The sequence below is a fragment of the Rhincodon typus genome, chromosome 37 (assembly GCF_021869965.1).
Source record: "Rhincodon typus isolate 14 chromosome 37, sRhiTyp1.1, whole genome shotgun sequence".
NCBI lineage: Eukaryota > Metazoa > Chordata > Chondrichthyes > Orectolobiformes > Rhincodontidae > Rhincodon > Rhincodon typus.
In genome coordinates this window covers 20,566,404-20,585,561 of record NC_063368.1, presented here as the reverse complement: position 1 = coordinate 20,585,561, position 19,158 = coordinate 20,566,404, and the positions used below count along the sequence as shown (strand labels likewise).

General features: G+C 40.0%; 1 protein-coding gene across 8 annotated transcripts in view; it reads right to left on the bottom strand.

Moving 5' to 3' along the window:
• The window catches only part of LOC109931731 (RNA binding protein fox-1 homolog 1-like), a 230,887-nt gene that overhangs the window by 106,716 nt on the left and 105,013 nt on the right, over window positions 1-19,158 (bottom strand). For 4 of the 8 annotated variants that reach the window (XR_007265719.1, XM_020530996.2, XM_048617746.1 and 1 more), the window contains exon 1: window positions 16,638-16,777. The exons of 3 other annotated variants lie outside the window; for them this stretch is intronic. Coding sequence is in view for 3 of the 5 variants with exons in the window: in XM_020530996.2 (XP_020386585.1) it covers window positions 16,638-16,664 (27 nt within the window). In the remaining 2 variants the exon portion in view is untranslated. Of the gene's footprint in view, window positions 1-14,034; window positions 14,144-16,637; window positions 16,778-19,158 lie in introns of those variants that run through there. One more of the 8 variants, XM_048617750.1, reaches the window with a different exon arrangement.

The window sequence follows — 19,158 nt, the reverse complement described above, 5'->3', positions numbered from 1 at the left end:
CTCCTTGTTCAGCAACACTCCCCAGGACTCTACCATTAAGTTTATAAGTCCTGCCCTGAGTTGACTTACCAAAATGCAACTCCTCACATTTATCGAAATTAAACGCATCTGCCACTCGTCGGCTCATCTGATCAAGGTTTCGTTGTACTCTCAGATAACCTCCTTCACTGCCCACTACACTTTCACTCTTGGTGTCATCTGCAAACTTAGTAATCATTCCTCCTATACAGACATCCAAATCATTTTATACAAATGACAAAAAGCAGTGAACCTAGCACCGATCCTTGCAGCACACTGCTGGTCACAGGATTCTGGTCCTAAAAGCAACCCTCCACCACCACCCCCTGTCTCCTACCTTTAAGCCAATTTTGTATCCAAATGGCTAGCTCTCCCTAGATATCATGTGATCTAACCTTGCTAACCAGTCTACCACGGAGAACCTCAAATGCCTTACTGAAATCCATAATGACAATGCTCGGTTGTCAATCTTCCCTGTTACCTATTCACAAAAAAACTCAATCAAGTTAGTGAGACATGATTTCCCATGCACAAAGCCATGTTGATGATCACTAATCAGACCATGCCTTGCCAAATAGGTGTAAATCCTGTCCCTAAGAATCGCCTCCAACAACTTACTCACCACTGACCTCAGGCTCACCAGTCTATAGTTCCTTACCACCTTTCCTAAATAATAGCACATTAGCCAGCTTCCAGTCTTCTGACACCTCACCCATGGCTATCAATGATATAAGTACCTCAGCAATCACTTCCCTAGCTTCCTACAAAATTCTGGGATACACCTGATCCTTTATGCTTTTTAAGACATCCAGCACCACCTCTGTTAAATGGACACTTTTCAAGATATCACCATCTATTTTTCCAAGTCCTCGACCTTCCATGTCATTCTCCACAGTAAATATAGACATGAAATACTCATTTAGTATCTCGTCCATCTCCTGAGGTTCCACACAGAAATGACCTTGATCATCTTTCAGGGCCCTATTCTCTCCCTAGTTACTCTTTTGCACTTAATTTATTTGTAGAATCTCTTTGGATTAACTTTAACAAATGGTTAAGGAGATCTCATGTCCCTTTTCTGCACTCCTGATTTCCAGTGATTAAAGTCCTCCTGCCTTGATACTCCAAGGGCTTCAGTTGACCTCAGCTGACTATACCTACCATATGCTCCTTCTTTTTCTTGACCGGAGCCTCAGTTTCCCTCATCATCCATCATTCCCTACACCTTCCAGCCTTGCCCTTCACACTAACAGGAACATAGTGCCTCTGGACTCTCATTAGCTCATTTTTCAAGGCCTGCCACTGTCCAGCTGTCCTTTTACCTGTGAATAACCTCCTCCATTCAACTTTTTAAAAGTTCTTGCCTAAAACCGTCAGAATTGGCCTTATTCCAATTTAGAACTTTAACTTTTAGATCAGGTCTATCCTTTTCCATGACTATTTTAAAACCAACAGAATTATGATCATTGGTCCCAAAGTACTCCCCCAATGACACCTCAGTTGCTTGCTTCTTATACACATTTATATTCCTCTCCATCCAAGCCCTTAACACTGTGGCAGTCTCAGCCTATGTTTGTAAAATTAAAATCCCCAACAAATGTACTTCTCAATTTCCTGGTGACTTGTGTGTGTGCGTGCATATGCGGGCGGGTGGAAAAGAGGTGCTGCTATGGTACAATCCCAATCAGAAGATCAGCCCACCCTTATACTGGTCACTTCTAAGGCAGAAGAGATTTCAATGAACCAAAAACTGAATTCCTGGCCCAGTACCAGGTCCTCAGCTATGCATTTATCTGCTATATCTTCCTCTTCCTACTCTCATTGGCACATGCCACCAGGAGTAATCCAGACCACTATTTCTAGTTGAAGCTTAACCAGTGTTCTTATAGATTCATTTTAGCTTTCCTGCCTTTGTCTTCAACCAATACCAAAACTCATTAAATGGGTAAATATCATTTATGGTTTTCAGGAACTTGATATGTGCAATTTGATAACATCTTGCGTGCACTACAACTATAATTCATTCCTTCTGAATATGCTGTAGTGTCTTGAATTAAAGATGAAGCATTATATAAATGCATGTCAATTTCTCCTTGGGGCTCAGTAAAAATGACACACACCCTCATCCCACTCTGCAACTAAACCAAAATTTCAGATGAAAAGAGACAGTATGCACCTGCAATTTTCTCACCTCCCTGCCGAAATATTAAAATGTTATAACCATTTACAAATGCTGCTGTCAACAAGGGTTTCTGTTCATTAATGGTATTTCTGAAAACAAAGTTTATTCGCCATAAACCATAAACTCATGTTTACTGCGCGCCATGTGTTTTGGAATGCCCAATTCCCCTCTGGACTGTTAATTTTTAAAAAAAAAATAATCACTCATGGGACATGGGTGTCTCTGGCTGGCCAGCATTTATTGTTTATCCCTAATTGAGCCAGCTCAGTGAGTCAGTGTGCTTGCATCTTGACTCAAACCAGTACCAAGACATAAAGCACACTGATGTACAGAGCTAGTTCAATGTTAGATTTAAAACTAACCATTTCAAACTTTTAAAATTTTCAGAAATATTTCAAATCATGTTTTACATTGTCATTTATCACTGTCATTTGTTGGAAACAGACTTAGAAAACTGAGTCTATTTATCTACTACAATATAAATGTAGGAACATGCTGCATAAAAGTCATTTTTGTGTTGTTTCTTTTGCAGTTGATATAAAGGAAAGGACCCTTGAGATAGTCTTAAAAGAAAACTGCTAACAGCAATAGAAACAACTGTGTTTAATTCTGTTTTTCAGAGGCTAAACATCTGAAGTGTAGAACTCATAAGTAACAACCACTTCAAAATTGAAGATAATGCAGAAAACTCTTTTACATTGTACAATTCATTTCCAGCAGTCGCTAGACATTCATGAGGAGTGAGACTCTAGAATTCTGTAGAGTCCAAAGGCCCTTAAATCAACTGTGATGCCTTTCTCTGCCAGTCAGTTTCAATTTACTGATTCAGAAGCCAAACCTTAAATAGGTTTCTAATTAGTTCAGTGTTACACAGGCAGATCATTTTCCTGTTAACCATGGGGATTCAGCAAATTTTAGTTACAAAATACCGGCGTTTACAATTTGGTTACCACCATAACAGGTTTGATGTACTCAATACTTTGCGCTGGGGTTGGTTAGCTCACTTGGCTGGATGACGGGTCTACAATGCACAGTAACACCATTGGTTCAATTCCCACATCAACTTAGGTTACCATAAAAGGACACTACTTCTCAACCTCTCCCCTCACCTGAGGTGTGCTGACCCTCAGGTTAAACCACTACCACTCATCTCTCCAAGAGACAGCAGCCCTATGATTTGGTAGGACTATGGCGACTTACTTTCATTTTGTGTTATTCATTCTTATCATAGAGTGGGATGGGGTGAAACATAGAAACGAAAAATGGGTATGTGGCATATTTTGTCAGGTTCTCTGCAGTACACTAAACTTCCAACTTTTGCTATGAACTATGCTTCGTGGCAATTTCCTTCTCAGAATTGTTTTCCACTGCCATGAGGCATTCAGTCTGGCACCAAATAAAAGTTAGACACCTTAGTGGCAACTGGGCTTTTATTAGATCGGTGCTGTAAGCCTTTCTGAAGAAATTTAAAATATCACGGATACTTAAAGATCACAAAAAGGAAAACAAACAAAACATTAGCACAGATAGTGTTAACTGCATAAAGAGCTCCAGAAGCAATGGTAAAGAAATTCACAGCATTTGCCAAAGGCAGTCATTAATGAAAAACACATTTCTGCATGCGTCATGCAGAACTTTCCACTGCTACAGCCGATTCACTTCCAAGATGTCTGGCGCCCTCATTACTAACACACTAAATCTGCCCATGCAAAAATTAATCTTAAAGCTTTCAGCAATCTTTGCTCTAACTATATTTTAGAGGCTGTTTCTATTTCATTAATATTACTGTCCATTGTGATATGTTCCACCTTCCCCTCCTAACTAGGATTTCAGATTTCATTACCCTTATCATTTTACAGCACATTACTGCTTTGAGAGTGGTAGCAGGTATACAATGCTTTTGCAACCAAACCACTGCTATAATCCTAAACGTAACAAAAAAACGTTTCCAGGAACAAAGTGCATTAAACACATCCAAGCAAACAAGTTTTTGGGGATCCACAATTCCCAAATAATTTATTTCAATATCAGCACTTGGAATCCGGAACAGAGGGGGATGAAAAGAAAGTAGAGGGGACACTTTCATCTGATATATTCAGTCTTGTATTCGGGACTCTACTACATTGAGAAAAGGCCTGCAGCCTGTTTCCAAGTATTCTTAGTTTTGAAAGTGTCAGATTATTGCTGGCAATTTAAAAAACACCTTTTACACAAATCACCGAGATAGCAAGAACTGCAGATGCTGGAGTCAGAGATAACAAAGTGTGGAGCTGGAGCTGATCAGGACCCTTTTTCAGAAACGGGGAAAGCGGCAGAGATACATGACCTGACCCGAAACGTCAGCTTTCCTGTTCCTCTGATGCTGCCTGGCCTGCTGTGTTCCTCAAGCTCTATGCTTTGTTATCTTTTACACAAATCACCCCTCTTTTAAGAATCCTGCTCACTATCCTCAGACCAAAGGTGGTTACTCTTTGTGGTTACAAAGAGCTGTTGCTAATCCTCTGCCAAGGCTGCACTGATACGTAATGAACTGTGGCATCGAACAATCTCACATTTTCATTTTTTACTAACTAGAAGGGAGCATTTTCTCACAAAAATCAGTAAAAGGTGCTCCACAAAAAACACAAATATATAACCTGCTGAGAGGATACATCATTTATGTCCTATTTAACCAGACTAGGGTACTGACGATGGTAGCTGAGTACTTTGCTTAAGTAGCTGCTCTTAATGTATTAACCTGCACAGCACTGGCCAGTATTCCTTCGGATTGATGTTCATTGCAGCTAAAATGAAATAATATCTTAGTTCAAATCTGACTCATTCATTCCATTCCAATTTGCTGACAGTGCTCAGGAGAGATCAGGGAACACAAGGTCAATTACCTCTGAACTCACCAGAGACAAGAAATCAAATTTGGAACCTATCAGAGCTGTGTGGTTCAGTGATGCAAGACATGATGCATTTACCTATTGAATCTATGGTACTGCAAGAGAAAACCAGAACTTAAAAATTTTATCTTCCTTACTCCAACACATGCATCAACACACCATTATTTAACTGCAGTTCAGCTTTATGTATGTTGCCCCATTATCCAGACTGATACCGTTCATGTCTTATTAGTCTCCTCACCTAATCTGATTGCACAGTTAAGTTTGAGGAAGTTATTATTTTGGTTAAAATTTGATAGACTGAAATGGAAACATTTCCCTTCCAATAGCTGTTTATTTTCAGCAAACAGCATTCCAGGTCTTATTCAAACCTATCGTCAGACATAATAACTATCTAAAATAGATTTTAATGTATTTGACTCGAACAGACCCCTGCAATTAAAAGAGGTTGCGACTCCCCCCACCCCATTCTGTGTTGTCATAAATCTCAAACATTTCTCCAAACAGAATAAAATCTGAAAATGCAGAGGAATGAAGTATTTCTTTCCACCACATCAGTACCAATCTTCTTGCAGGAAGCTACGAGATGTTTAAAGCACACACTATGAAAAAGCGAACTGAAATATGTTTGCACTGCTTGTACCTACTTCATTCTGCACAGTATCTCATCCTGTGACTCAGTTATGCTGCATAACCACGTTAACATGCAACTTCGAGCTTACAAGCAGCAACTATGGTAGCAAATCTTGACCATCAACACAATTTACTCAAGAATGAGATTGCAAATCACTTTTGTTCTCACCAGACAAACAATCACAATTCAATTAAATTCTGATTCTTCATATGAAAATGTTTATTTTGTATCAAGATGTCCTTTGTATGTCAAAAAATCTTCCATCTAAATATGTATAGCTAATAATGCAGATGTTAATAACCTAAATTTCACTCCATTTGTCGAAGTCTGGACAGGAAAAGAATAGAACTGCAGGTTTGCTTAGTACTGCTGTCAACAATCCTGCCAATGTTAGCAATTCATCTTAAAGGGGAATGCAAGGAATAAATAACAGTGATGATTGTGATTTGAAGAGAGCTCCTCAGCAGCACTTTGTAGAAATGCTTGATCACCAACATTCAAGAAATTTTAATCGACTACAGGCACTAAATCAACAATTTCTGAAACAGTGTAGCATAGTCTGAATATAGCGATCAGATCTTACTTTCTCACGTAATGACAGGATAGAATCCAAGCCATATATTCAGTAAATACAAGCTTTGCTACTGCTAAATAATGACGATTTCTTTCACAGTGCGAAACTAACAGGGCAACTGGAAGGGTCAATTCCAACTAGATGCAAAAGGGAAAGCAGCTACAAATCTTAAATCTTTCCACTCAATCTGGATCTATCCTTAGCACCATTTTTGTTTATCTAATTGATTCCAGCATCCCAGAGGCTCAGACAAAGCTGAATGATATTGTATTCAGACATGAGTAAGTAGTCTGGGATGCATTTATTCCATTGGGAGTTAACGTTGCTGCTACACACATCTGAGATGTTTTTCTGAAATAAATGTCCAATCATGATCTAAAGCTGAAATAGCCACTTTTTAATAAATGTATTGTAAATTTACCACCATTTTCACCACTTCTTTTAAACACACAATCGTCCTATTTTCTCTACCTGAGACCCAGGACCCTTTGCTGCTACACGTGCTACTGGGATAGGAGAATGGAATCATCCAGTATCTAACTTCAAATGGTAATCATCAGAAAAGCAGCATGATTTGAATACAACAGAAATTTTTCTTCCTCACTAATCCCACACCACCTCTCCACTAGCACCCCAGAGGCTGTGACTTCTTTTTACAAGCCAGTTTGTGACCCAGAAAGAAAGTGACAGCCTTATCTCAAAAGTTCAAACTATAGACTTCCCATGTTTTAGGTTCTCAAATTTGAAGTTGAGGTGACATAGGGGAAAGATGGTAGTAATTTATTTCCTAACTGTTCAATAAGAACTTGCAACTCTGCCAGAAATTCATGAACTTCAAATGATGGATAACTGAAATGTTTCAAGGAACTTTAAATGCTATATTTTGTTTCCTTTCCTACTAACTTTGGCGGTGGTAGATTGAAATGGAAAAGAAAAGCTGGTAAAGAACAGGTTAAACTTCTGTGTTTGAAATGATGTGTAAACAGCAACAAACTATGAGAGGACTGTGTTCAAACAAGTCAACATTGGTCAGATCTACAAAGAGGCGGAGTGGCCAAAGTTGAAAATCCTGAAACATAAACAGCTCATTTTTATGAAGGAACGTCATTCAAACTGCCTGAGTTTACCCTCAAAAGAAAAACAAAACTTCATCTCTTCTTATTCTTTGAGTGGTGCAGCCAATAATATGCATGTGTCTCAATTTTCCTTTCAGCAGAAATGTCTCTATATTTCTCCTATATACTCATTTCAGCTGCTGCTACAACATTTGATTATATGCTAGTTTCTCACATTTATGGGCTCTTCACAAAAAGAAATTGGCAATTCTTTTTACTCAGTTACAAACTGAAGATACAAAGATGTAAATCAAATCAAGGCATGTTATCACTGTCATTTTTAAAAGTATTTATTTTTGGCAAGTTGGTGAAACTGACAAGACAATGTCAAATCAATGCTACCATCCACCCCTAGTTGCCCCGAAGACATTAAAGATCCAACTATCCAACGTTAGACTAGAAGCACATGGAAGCCAGACTGACTAGGTGGCAAGTTAACTTCTCAGCTCATTTTCACTAAATCTCATTACACGGGGAAATTTCTCTTAGGCTCTAGGTTATCGATAATGTAACCACTGTGCTAATGCACCCTATTGAAAAAATCAGTTCTTCTTTTCTTCCCAAGCAATATTTTTAAACCATTCCTTCATAAAGATCAATTTTACCTAACATCAGGAAAATAACAATGACACAATGTACTTTCCAAGGATCAACGAACATCTAGAGACCATTTTGACATCACTGTTGGAATCTATCCTGGGCTGCTCTGAACATCACTGCTATTCAAAACGGCAAGTGAAGTGAAACATAGCACCTTACTTGGATAGCCAAATTATTAAAGCTACCGTTGCTCATTTGAACTGCACTTTCTGCAGATGAGTTACAATCACAGAATGCTGCAGTACCAGAGGAAGCGACACAGCTCAGTGTGTCAGTATTGGCTCTTTGAGTCATCCAACTTCCCTGATCTTTTCCCCCTAACCCTGCAATCACTTCCTTTTTAAGTATTTATTCTTTTTTGACACAGCTGTGGATTAACCCACTGTCCCACTGGCTGGAAGTGATCCACTGCGATAACCTGCTTGAAACAACAATATTTAAAAACACTCACTTATGAAATGGCTTTCATTTCAAAAGCTGAATTTCCCTGGGACATTATGAAGAGACAGCACCATCTCCTGAAGGTCTCAATAGGCTGCTGGAAGGTCAGTTTCAGCTCTCTAATTCATCATTCATAGGCATTTTATTTACTGAAAAAGTGTGATTGTAAATGTTACAAATTTGTATTTGGTCTAAAGTTAAATTACACTTCAAGCTTTTATACGGACAGTACCTCAATACTTCAATAGCCAGAAATGCACAGTATTCGAACTGAAGCTGCACAGGAACCGGGTCAAGGGTTCAGGTGGGAATAATTTACAGCTCTTTAAAACAGCCAGCATGGCATCGTGGGCTTCCTCTGTGTTGTATCATTCTCATGACAAGATCAGCAATCCTATGTTCATTTACTAATTTTCTTCAGTGGCTTGTAAATAAACAGATTGCATAATTTGTCATATTATTAAGAACACATTATTTCAGTGTTTCATATTAAGCGCATTTCAATAACCCTGTCTTTGTGTCCTTTCATCTCAATTAGAAGGTAATGATCAAGTTCCAGCCATAATCTAGACTAACCCAATTGTATGGAAGGATGCCACACTGTTGAGGCTGATGTCCTTCAATTAGGTCATTAAAAGGCTCTATATAGCTCTTCCAGTTGCTCAGCTAAATCCTGAAGAACTTTTGGGGAAACCAATATGACTATGAGACCATTGCTGATGTCAGAAAAATCCATCTTGTTTACAGATGTCATTCAGGAAAGGAAATCTGCTATTCTGGTCTGTTTTGGCCTACACATGACCCCAGGTCCACAGCAATGTGGTTGACTCTCAACTGCTCTCTGAAATAACTTAGCAAGCCACTCAGTTGTATCAATCACTGCAAAGTTTCGAAAAAAAAAATGAATGGATGAATGAATGAATAAATGAATGATTTTGTTGTCACATATATCGAGGAAGATACAGTGAAAAGTGTTGTGTCGCCACAATCTACCCCACTTAGTTACAAAAATAAAAAAAAACTTCAATGGAATTAATTTTTTTTTTCAAATTGGGGTCTTAAGGCTCCAGGATTTCTGCAAGGTTTCTGCAATGTGCTCCGGGCCTCAAGGAGTCCCTGATCCAGGTACTGCAACAAAAACACCGATGCCCCAGGAGACCCCAGCTCTGCTGCTGCTGCCACCGACTCCTTACCAACACCACCAAAAGCCTCCACTCCAGGCCCACCACTGCGGGCTGACCAACACCACGACAGCTGGTGCCATGCCAAGACTACAGGCTCCGAGCCTACTGCAGCCAGGAATCTCAATCCATGCTGCCGACGCCGCAGCCACCACCCTGTTGGCATCAAAAATGAAGAAAAGAAAATGCAAAAGACAAAAAGGAGAGAGAAAAGGATGCCGCTGGCCTGGAGCAAATGGGCTCAGGAGTCCGAGCACTACTTATTGTGCCAGCACCACCATATGAAACTGGACAGAAATCTGGCATCGACCTAGGCACCAAAGCCAACCACGCAAAAACAAACATGCCAACCCTGAAAAGTCCTCCTTCCTAAAATCTGGGGGCAAGTACCACAATCGGGAGAGCGGTCTCAAACTAGTCAAGCAACAGCCTGACAGAATCATATCTTACAGACAATGCCCCAGGTACCACCATCACCATCCCCATCCCCATCCCTGGATATGTCCTGACCCACGAGCAGGATAGGCCCATCAGAGGTGGCAGCACAGTGATATACAAATCAGAAGGGAATTACCCTGGGAATTCTCAGCATCGACTCCGGACCCCATGAAGTCTCATGGCTTCAATTTAAAACTGGGCAAGGAAACTCCTGCTGATTACCACGTACCATCCTCGCTCAGCTGGCGAATCAGTACTCCACATTGAACAATACTTGGAGGAAGCACCGAGGAAACATGGGTGCAAAACATACCCTGGGTGGGGTCTCCACCATCAAGAATGACTCAACAGCAGCAATACTGAACAAGCTGGTCGGGTCCCAAAGGACATAGCTGCTAAACAGGGTCTGCAGCAGGTGGTGAGGGAACCAACAAGAGGAGAAAATATATTTGACCTCATCCTTCCCAATCTGCCGACTGCAGATGCATCTGTCCATGTCAGTATCGTTACGAGTGACCACCGTACAGTGGTTGTAGAAGCGAACTCCCAACTTCACCCAGTGTGGCACTATCACTTTGCTAAACAGGACAGACTTCAAACAGATCTAGCAACTCAAGGCTGGGCATCCATGAGACATCATAGGCCATCAACAGCAGCAGAATTGTATTCAAATGCAATCTGCAACCTCATGGCTTGATATATCCACCATTCAAACATTACCAACAAGCTAGGGTATCAACCCTGGTTCAATGGAGAATGCAGGAGGGCATGTCACAAACAGCACTAGAACATACCTAAAAAGTGAGTGTCAACCTGGTGAAGCTACCAAACGGGACTACTTGCATGCCAAACAGCAAAAGTAGCAAGTGACAGACAGAGCTAAGCGATCCCACAACCAACAAATTCGATCTAAGCTCTGCAGTCCTGCTCCAGAACATGCCACTCCCTTCCAGTACAGCTACAATACTGACATCTATCTGACAATGTGGAAAATTGCTTGGGTATGTTCTGGACAGAAAAAAAAAGGACATATTCAACCTGGCAAACTACTGCTCCATCAGTCTACTCTCAATCAGTAGGAAAGTATCATCAACGGTGCTGTTAACAAACAGCACTTCTTCTGAGATAACTTACTCACTGACACCCAGTTTGGGATCTATCAGGGCCAATCAGCTCCTGACCTCATTACAGCTTTGGTTCAAACATGGACAAATGCGCTAAATTCAGAGGTAAGGGAGCGACTGACAGTCCTTAACATCAAGGCCACATTCAACCAAGCGTGGCATCAAGGAGCTCCAGCAAAACTGGAATCAATGGGAATCAGGGAAAGAACTCCGCTGGTTGGAGTCATACGTGTTACATAGGCAGATGGTTGTGGTTGTTGGAAGTCAGTCATCTCTGTGGTAATTCCTCAATGTAGTGTCCTTGACCCAACCATGTTAGGCTGCTTCAACAACCATTATAACACCAGAAGTGGGGGTGCTTGCTAACAATTACACAACATTCAGCACCATTTGCCCTTGAGAAAAACTCTCTCAGATAGTAAAGCAGTCCATGCTCAAATGTTACAAATCTTGACAATATCCAGGCTTGGGCTGAAAAGTGGCAGGTAACATTTATGCCACACAATGCCAGGCAATGACCATCTCCAATAAGAGTCAATCTAATCACTGTCCCTTGACATCCAATGGTGTTACCATTACTGAATCCCCACTATCAACATCCTTCAGGTTACCACTGAGCAGATACTCAACCGGACTTGCCACATAAACACAGTAGCTACAAGAGCAGGTCAGAGGCTAGGAATACTGCAACAAGTACTGATTTCCAAAAGCCTGTGAGCCATCTATTAAGCAAAGCACAAGTCAGGAGTGTGATGGAACACTGCCCATTGCTTGGATGGATGCAGTTCCAAATATACTGAAGTAGCTTGACATCATCTAGGACAAAGCAGCCCACTTAACTGGTGCCACATCCACATGCATCCACTTCTTCCACCACCAATAGTAGTGGTGTGTACTATTTATAATGTGCACTGCAAAAATTTACCAAAAATCCTTAGACAGCACCTTCCAAACCCATGGCCACTTTCATCTAAAAGGACAAGGGCAGAAGACACACAGGGATACCACCCACTGCAAGTTGCCCTCCAAGCCACTGAACATTAAGTTTTCAAAACATATCACTGTTCCTTCAGAGTTGCTGCATCAAAATCCTGGAATTCCCTTCCTCAGAGCATTGAGAGTCTACTTACAGCACATGAGCTGTAGCTGTTGAAGGCAGCAGCTCACTACCACTTTCTCAAAGGTAACTAGGGATGGGCAATAAATGCTAGCCAACCAGTGACACCCACATCCCACAAATGAATAAAAGCTGAACTGCCAAAAACAGGTTAACTGCTTGTTTGCCTCATTGTTGTTTGTATGGTGTTGCTGCACATGTTAATTACTTATTTGCCCATGTAATAACTATCACAATTCAAAGAAAATGACAGATGAAGTCCTTGGGAATGTCTGAAATGTAATAAGGTATTATAAAAGACATTGTTCTTGCATCAAATAGGACATTTTAGATAATTACACCAAACTCCACACCAGAAATGTTAGAAGCAGTGAGGAAAGATTGTGAATAGGCAGAGAATGACCTGATAGAGGTCACTAAAATCATGAAGGTAAATAAGAGGAGGGGAGCTATAAGATGAAGGTTGTAGGCCTGAGAGATAGCAGAATCCAAGATTAGACATCAGAAACACGATAGTTGCTGCTAAATCCAATAGGAAATTCTGGACAACCTTCTTTACCCAGAGCGTGAAATTATACAAATTGCACAGACATGTTTGAGGGCAAGAAAATGGATAAGTAAATGAGGGAAAGGAATATATGTTTATATACAATAAGGTTAAACAAAGGAGAATGGGAACTTGTGTGAGGTATAAACTTTTGTAGATATCAATCAGGCTAAATGGTTTGTTCTGTGCTGTACATTATGTTATTTTAGTATCCCAACACAATTATTTTCAACCAACTTTGGCTTCATTTTTACACAATCTATGTATTAGCGATTTCAAAACTAGTATGCTGAAATTACTGCAGTGGCACTGTATGGCTTTCCTATAGGCTGTTCCTAGGCAATTACTGTTTCATATGAACAAGATACAAGTAAATCACAAAGTTGGCTATTGTCAACACCAGAGCTCCAAACAAACCAGAGTGCAGTTACAATATTTTCCAGTCTTCCAATCTATTTAATCCACCTTGTAAAGACATACATTGGATGAATAAATCATGACACAACTGACAACTCAGCAGACTGAACTTTGCAGACTACTCATTGTCCATTGTGTACAACAGTGGTTAAAGGTGTGCAGTGAAAAAAAATGAAATCCATTTCAAAGTCAAAAAAATCTTAATTTTAACAAACACTTATGGCAATTAACTGAATATTCTTAAAGTAGGATTAGGTAAGACTTTTAAATATCCAAAAAGCCTTGGCTGCAACAGACTTCAGTCAGCTGCCTGGCAGATAGATATTAGCAGGTGTAATACAAATCCACATAAACCTGAAGACCCCACATTCCAACCTGGTTTCTGCTGAATTAGACTGTGAGCTGGGACACACAATCGACATTAATAAGCGCTGTTTAGGCAGGGAGAGGATGAGGATGAGAAGTGAGCTAAATTTTCTATTCCTAACTGCTATTTAGTACTCCCTTTTGGAATATTCTTGAATGCAGTTAGAAGGTAATGACAGGATTTGTTTCAACACAGATAGCATGCACGGTTGGATAGCTGAAACCAATCCATCCAATGTATCACTTATTTCACTTCCACTCCAGCACCTAGCAGCCAACCACTTATTATGTTCAAGTTCTTTTGACAGATTTTCTGGTTGTAGGACCGTTTGTAAGGGATAGCTGGAGGGTTGGTGGGGGAGGAATCATGACTTATTGCCTAACATGCTTACTTTGATTATGATTTCCACCTCTTGCTCTTTTTATGGTCTTTGCAGCTCTTGAGTGGACTGCTAGGAGTTGCATCAGAGTTGCTCACCAATTTCTTTTTCTTCCTTTTCTCTAAATAAGCAAGGTGGCAGATTAGGAACTCATTACTGTGCTTAGGAAACTGTTGATACAAGCAAACCACATGCAGTCCACCAAGTCAATACGTTAGAGAGTCAACTGAGTGTGCCATCAGTCTTCCTGGAGTATTTAATTTTAACAGAACACAATTTCTTCACTGAAATATTTTGCTAACAAGCTCATTGGGTAATGGTATACATAGGGTCTTACTTATTCAATTCAACATACCTCTCAACTGCAGTAAGCAGATTACAAGTGGCAAATTTCCTAAATCTTGAGGTGGTGAGACATTGTAATGTCTTTCATGTGAATTAAACTGACAATAAGAATAACCGCACCATTCGACCCGACCATGCAACGATTCTTTCCCCTGTTATGACACATAGATCACGAGCAACTATTAATTTCAATTAAATCATTTCCAAAAATCATCCATTAAAATGAAAAGATTTTAATCACCCAACATAACCAATGCTGCTCTGGCTGCTCAAAGTAGCAGAAATGCCTACATTTGCTATGTATGTAGGTATAATGTTGCTCTAGTATCAATGAAATCAACGTTTCCCTCTTCATTAGCAATTTTCCTTTCACTCCTTTGCTCTGAAGGGGTGAATTTTGCAGGGGTTTTAATTTTCCAAGGGCCAAATAGCTTATAATATGGTTCCAAGTGTCCATTCTCGATAATAGGTGTTAGCAGGCTATTTCACAGTGGGAAGCCAAGATGGTTTTGCCCAGTCCAGGCCTGCACATGCACACAAACAGATTTTGGTCTCTCAGGGAATCCAGAATATGGTGAGTGAGGGAGAAAGTGGAATTAACACTGATAATCAGCCATGATCACATTAATGGCAGAATAAGCTCAATGGGCCCCACAGTCTACTCCTGCTCCCTTTTGTTATGTTCAATATCCAAAGATTAGGGAATAGCACTCCAGAGTATAAAATGCGGTGATTTTTCACCTTCCCTGTCATTCTTAAGGTTAATACTTGGAAACCTCATAACATGTGGACAACATTAAGAGTAAACTGCATTTTCTATACATCCATAATATTATTGGTTTCATAGTTTATAATCTTTTAAAAGGTCAGCATGTTGGGTATGAATTGAAAGTCATTGTGTGTTGCATGAAATTTAAATCAGCCGCAATATTCCTCAGTTTAAACAATTGGTAGCCTTATTTTAATGTGAAGTACAAGTTACAAAACAAAACTGAATAACAGCTCACCCAAAATTTAAGCGTGCTGATGGAATCATAAGGAGCTCCATGAAATTTAAAAACATTTCTGGCTACAGCTAGAATTTTATCATTTCACATTACAATCCCTTTTTTGTCGAACCATGTCAAAATTACATTTTTTTTTAAAAAGTAATGGGGCACTTTGTATCAAGATGGCTGTGTTTTGCAGCAATTGATGTTTTCTTTCATTAAAACTCTATCAGCAGACTCCTCTCTGAAAGCATTAGATAAAATATCTCCTAAACAGCAATTCCAAGACTGCAGAAAGTATTGCTTTTGCTTCTTTGTGTGATCGCTGAAATTATGTAAGTAGTGTGGTGTATTTGTTGCAGAAAGTGCAAGAGATGTAAGCAACAAAGCATGCTTCGAACTGCTCAATAACTTCTTACATTTTTAAGCATAAATTGCACCAGTGTACATGCTTTTCAATGCTAAGCCGATACCTTTGGTGTCTGCTAAAGATCAGAAGGGAAAGGGCCTACACCCACTTGCTCAAATACAAATCCACATTTATTGGATAGGCGTATGAGGTCAGAAAAAAATAGCGGGGAATTGCAAGAAATAACTCAAATTATTTCAATGTGCTGCAATATCCCCAATGACTACTTGCCTTTTGTGTGCCCAAAAAATATAAACGGGAATTGCCACTATTTAAATTTTTGACCCCTAAGGAGGATCTAGGCAGTAATACTGATTCCTAACAGAAAGGCTGTTTTCGGTTTATTAAGAACATACAACACAAAAGCTATGGTTCTCCACATTTAATGAGTTAAAAGATTTCTGGAAATGCACAACGTTGACTATACATTCATTAACGTGAGAAGCAGCTTCAGCACGCAGAGGGTTAACAATCCTGTGCTTTGTCTCAACGGCCGCAGTGTACAAGGAGAAAAGGTTCCTTAAATAAATAGACTGCTGAACCATCTGTGTATTTTTACTGTATCATTCAGCTTAGTCTGTTCAAATAATTTTTGTTTCCAGTAAACTGATCAGAGATAGATTTAATTTTAAAAAAAGGTTTGGTTTTTTGATGTATTTTATGAGTTTTGACGGCCGAAGATATGGAAAGCAAAAGGAATGCAAGCAGCCTCCCCGATAACCAGCAGAACGGAGAGTGAGCTCGGCAGACAATAGAAGCAATGATTCATTCAGTACAAATACAAATTATTGCACAGAACAGGCACATGGCTCAACACACATTTTCTACAAACATTTACGGACAACAGCATCATTAAATACTGTAGGGTATACCTGTGAAACCATCGTCTTTCTCTCCATAAACCAAGTCAAGCAAATGTGAATAATCCCTGTTTCAGCTCGACTTTCAGACACAGATTGGCCCCTCTCTTTCCTCTCCTGTTATCTCCCCAACAGCAACTCCCAGATCTTGGCCAGATGGCTCGTGCGGGCTCCGCCTTGCATGCCATGGGCTATTAATCACAACTAGCCACTCCCCCCACTGTCTCCTAATCCGATACCTGATCCTTACAGAAGGAAAAAGCAGCAAAGCCAGTCCAATGTCTGCGTTCTCCCAGCACTCCTTGAGGTGAATCAAGACGGAATTTCCACATGTAGCTGATTATGCCAAAGCTAAATATTTTAGATTTTAACATGTGGAAAAATAATAAATGTGCTTTCTTCATTTAGAAAGTCAAAGATTTTCCTTCGTTAATATGTTACAATGACTGAAGTACCCAATGACAATAAAACACCAGTTTGTACGTTGGAAGTAATCTGAATGCCTTCTGAAATTCTTGATTCTGTGAGACAACTTAGAGTTCCTCAATTTCTCACTTAATCTTTTGATGACTGAAACAACATATGATAACAAAAGACCTTTCTAAATCCAAGATAGCAAGGCATAGAGCTGGAAGAACACAGCAGGCCAAGCAGCAGGAAAGCTGACGTTTTGGGCCTAGACCCTTCTTCAGATTTCTGAAGAAGGGTCTAGGCCTGAAACGTCAGCTTTCCTGCTGCTCTGATGCTGCCTGGCCTGCTGTGTTCATCCAGCTCTACACCTTGTTACCTCAGATTCTCCAGCATCTGCAATTCCTACTATCTCTATCTAACAATCCTGTTGCTTTCAAAGTTCTATGGATATATATATCAAAGTTCTCCTGATCCTCTGTACTTTTTAGGGTCCTACCATTTGTCATGTACTTCCTTGCCTTGTTAATCCTCCCAAAATGCATCACCCCACATTTTTCAAGATGAAATTCTATTTGACACTGTTCTGCCAATATTTCCAGACTGTCTTATCATTCTGCAATCTAAGGCTTTTCTCCTCCCTTTTTAAACACAGCGCCAATTGTCATGTCATGTATGAAATTATTTTTCAAACCTCCTATATTCATGTCTAGACAATTAATAGCAAGGGAACAGCACTGAATCCTGCAGTATGTCACCAGACACAGGGTTCTAATCACAAAGACATCATGTGACCCTTATCCTCTGCCGCTTGCTACTAAGCCAAACTTGGATCCAATTTACCAAGTGCCCTGGACCCCATGGGCTTTTACATTCTTGATCAGTCTCCCACGTGATATCTTGTCCAAAGCTTTACCAAAGTTCATGTAGACTGCATCTACTAAACTACCTTCATTTGCAAGTCTAGTCACTTCCTCAAAAAGATCTCAATCAAACCTGTCAGAGGAAGTTTACTTTTGCCAATTTTGCAGTTCAGTTTTAGAATGATCACTTACTTTTAGACATGTTCTTTCTTTATGGCCTTTAATCAGCTTAAAGAGTTTATTTGAAATGGCAAAGCATAGAATCATTGCATTCACCTACTTTTTCTGTGAATTTCTCCTCAGCAAAAACTCTTGCTGCTATAGGCTTCCAGAAGTCTCTATTGCTATTTTGGTATAGCACGACTGGCCTATAAAGACAGATTGGGCCCATATCCCTCTAAAACCTTTCCAATTCATGTACTGTCCAAATGTCTTTTAAATGTTGTAACTATATCTGCCTCTGCAACTTTTTCTGGCAGTTCATTCCACCCTCTGCATGCAAAAGTTGCCCCTCAGGTCCTTTTCAAATCTTTCTCCTCTCACCTTAAACCTATGCACTCTAGTTTTGAACTCTCCTACCCTAGGCAAAAGACCTTTGCTATGCACTTTATCTACGCTCATGATTTTATAAACCTCTTACAAGCAGATGCTGGAAATCAGAAACACGAATAGAAATTGCTGGAAAACTCAGGTCTGCAAGCTGATCTCATTGAAGCTTACAAAACACAAAAGGATAGACCAGGTAGATTCAGGTAAGATGTTTCCCTGGTTAGGATGTCTAGAACCAGGGGGCACAATTTAAAAATCAGGGGGATGCCACTTTGTTCCAAGTTGAGAATTTGTTTTACTCAGCATTGTAAACCTTTGGAATTCGCTACCACAAAGGGCTGTTGAAGCTCAGTCTTTGAATATACTTAAGATTGATAAGTTTCTGAACACCCTTAGCAGGATGGTAATGGGGATAGGGTAATGGGGACTGGGGGTGAGTAAAAGGTATTGAAATATTCAGTCAGTCAAGGTCATATTGAATGGTGGGGCAAGTTCAACAGGTTGAATGATCTACTCCTGCTCCCATATTAGAAGGTAGGGAGGTTACACATTAAAAGGGCCATGAAACAAAAGGTAAAGGGAGTGGTAAAGGCTGTAGAGAAGTGACAAAGCATTAATCCAAGATAGTAAGAACTGCAGATGCTGGAGAATCCGAGACAACAAGGTGCAGAGCTGGATGAACACAGCAGGCCAAGCAGCATCATAGGAGCAGA